The following is a 2,623-nucleotide window of genomic DNA, read 5'->3' as shown; positions in this document are numbered from 1 at the left end:
AAAAAAAAAAAAAAAAAGCTGTCAGTAACAGGTTTGCAGTTTAAAAAAAACAAACAAAAAACCTGTTCTTGGCTTGGCAAATCTGCTTGACTGCAATGGTTTTGCACCCCCACTCTAGTCCCCTACTCACCCCCAAGCCTCCTAGCTTACTCTGCACCATGCTGTCCCCCCAGCTCAGCCCTAGCCTTACCCCTGACAGCTCCACGCCCATGATCCTAACATGGAGCTCCAAAGAAGCCTACCAGCTACACGCCAGTAGGATGGATAGCAGCAGCAGCACATGGCTAAAGGGAGACAGGTCTACAAACCCTAAGATGGCTTCTTGCAAGGTACTGCACTCCCACTTGGACCCTAGAGTGCTGTTATGCTCTGTACATCCTTCAACCAAGCTCTGGCTGTATAGCTTCTGTCCAAGAGGGAGCTGCACAAAGCAGTTGAAGCTCGGTTGTTTTTTATCGACGGCTCAATTTTTATAGACTTTACAGAGAGGCATTTTTAGCCTGATCTCTCTCTCTGTGTCTCTCTCTGTCTTTCTCTTTTTTTAATAGAACGTCCATAAACTTATGGCAGCCCTGACAAGACTATTGAACTTGGGTGAAAAGACCATTCAGGACATACATGCAGCTAATTCTCTCTTTGTCTTGTTTCAAGTTTTTCAAGAAAGCTGTTTCTGAGAAGTTTTATTAATAGGTTTGCTTTCGAAGTGAAAAATATAAAGAAAATGCAACAAAACAGAGCATGGACGCATACAGTGGTGTTAGGAGCATACATGTGCATGCACACACGGAGGACAATGGTATGGGGGCACATTTGCAAGAACACACAGAATACAGTGGTGTTGGTGGCATACCAGTGCACGCACGCGCACACACACACACCGAGCGTACAGTGGTGTCAGAGGTGTGTGTATGTATGTGCACATACAGAACACACAATGGTGTTGGCACAAGTGTGAGTGCACACATATACGCAGCACACTGGTATCATTGGCACGTGTGCATGCACACACTGACACAGCACACATCTGGGAGGCACATGTACCCCCATTCCTCCTTTCCTGGGAGTGCACAACCCCATTTTTTATTGTTGTGACCCCAAGACTGGGAACTGCTGCTTTAATGGGAAACCAAACTTGCTGTGAGGCCCACCTTCAGGAAACAGCACATCAAAAGGCCTGTGACACACAGGTGTGTCACAAGGGGGAGTGCACTGGGTCTAGCCAGGGTTTTTTTCCCTGCTGCTCCTCTTCTTGCGACCCTTCAGCACTGAAGGCCTAGGAAGTTGTGATTCATGGCCTGTACCCCTATCTCCCATGCTCTGTAGCTACTGAGGCTGCTCGCCTCCAAGAACGCATATCCAGTCTGTTTGAACCTGGCTGAACTGTCAGCTTCCACAACATCTGGCTTCACTTGAATAATACACATACTGTGTTCATTTTAGGCTTCCTACCTCCTAGCTTCACGCGGGGACCCCTCACTCTTCTCTTGTGAGAGAGCAATAATTAGTTGAATGCTGGCTAGTCAGCTAAATGCCAGCTCCCTATTATCCCCTTTTCCCCGTTCTGCAAACCCCTCTCCTGCCTTTTCTTAGCTGGAAACCTGATAGCAGATTCACTGGCAGCCCCTTGCTGTGGTCTTGAGAGGGCGAAAGGCAGCAAACCGCAGCTCCTGATTCCCCTCTTGGCTCACCAGTACCACAGCAGAGGAAAGGACTGTGGGAAGTGTGGCAGTGCAAAAGCACAGAGAGCCCTGAAGCCAACATGCTCCCTCAGCCGTGTCCGACTAGAGGTGCTGCTGCCCCTGCCCAGCACTGCTAGGTCTTAAATATGAAATCATTGTACCAGAAGCTCAAAATGCTCATCTCGGCTGAAAAGCTCTGGTACAGTAAGCAAATATACAAGCAAGTCTTTTCTTCTTTACTTTATATTGCTCACACTAAGTTGCCAGCAAGCGAGTGAGAACCGGGTCATAAAAACTGAAGCATTTCTTTACTGGGAGGCAAGCAGTCACAAGACAGGGCTGCCAGCAAAGAGGATGTTTACTGGCTGTGGGGCCGCGGATGGCCCTGGACTGACTCATGGATGTGGACCTGATTTGGTTAGGAACACAAAACATTTCTTTAAAACAAAACAATGCTCCCCCTCAAAAAAGCCAGTTAAGACTTCCAGCGAGCGACTTGGGTTTTGCACGTGCTGCAGCGATGAGCTGCCTCAAGAAATCATCGCGCCTTTGAACACTTGTGCAATTACTGATGGTGCAAAGGTGGAACTTACTGGACAAACAGGGTCATTCTGGGGCATCTGCAATGCCGATGTGAGAGTCAGCGCCCCCTCTGCGCCTGCCCGGCACTTGGCGGGTGTGAAGGGGGGCTGGGCTGCCCTACCCCGCAGGGCAGGACTTGCAGCCTCTCGCTGGCGCAGGGCGGCGCTGCGCCCCAACTGCCTGGCCTGGCCCCCGCGCATGCGCGGTGCGGCCTTAGGGCCGTTGAGAGGCACGAGGCTCCATGCGGGATGGGGGGATGGAGTGAGAAGGGACAGTACTGGCGCGTGGCAAGCCCCGTCGCCCGTCCCAGCTTGGAGCCGGGAAGAGACTCGGCTCGGCGTCCCCCACACGCCCCCCCCCCC

General features: G+C 51.2%; 1 protein-coding gene across 1 annotated transcript in view; it reads right to left on the bottom strand.

Moving 5' to 3' along the window:
- ZCWPW2 (zinc finger CW-type and PWWP domain containing 2) overlaps positions 1-2,461 on the bottom strand; it is a 151,230-nt gene extending 148,769 nt beyond the window's left edge. The window contains 3 exon segments of the mRNA XM_019508705.1: positions 2,273-2,301; positions 2,304-2,380; positions 2,382-2,461. Of these exon segments, the coding sequence (XP_019364250.1) occupies positions 2,273-2,301; positions 2,304-2,380; positions 2,382-2,461 (186 nt within the window).
- Between the last annotated feature and the right edge of the window lie 162 nt (positions 2,462-2,623).

The sequence above is a fragment of the Gavialis gangeticus genome, unplaced genomic scaffold (assembly GCF_001723915.1).
Source record: "Gavialis gangeticus isolate Ggan-Ray unplaced genomic scaffold, GavGan_comp1, whole genome shotgun sequence".
NCBI lineage: Eukaryota > Metazoa > Chordata > Crocodylia > Gavialidae > Gavialis > Gavialis gangeticus.
Note: the sequence above shows the minus strand (reverse complement) of the source record. Positions and strands in the feature narration are given on the sequence as shown.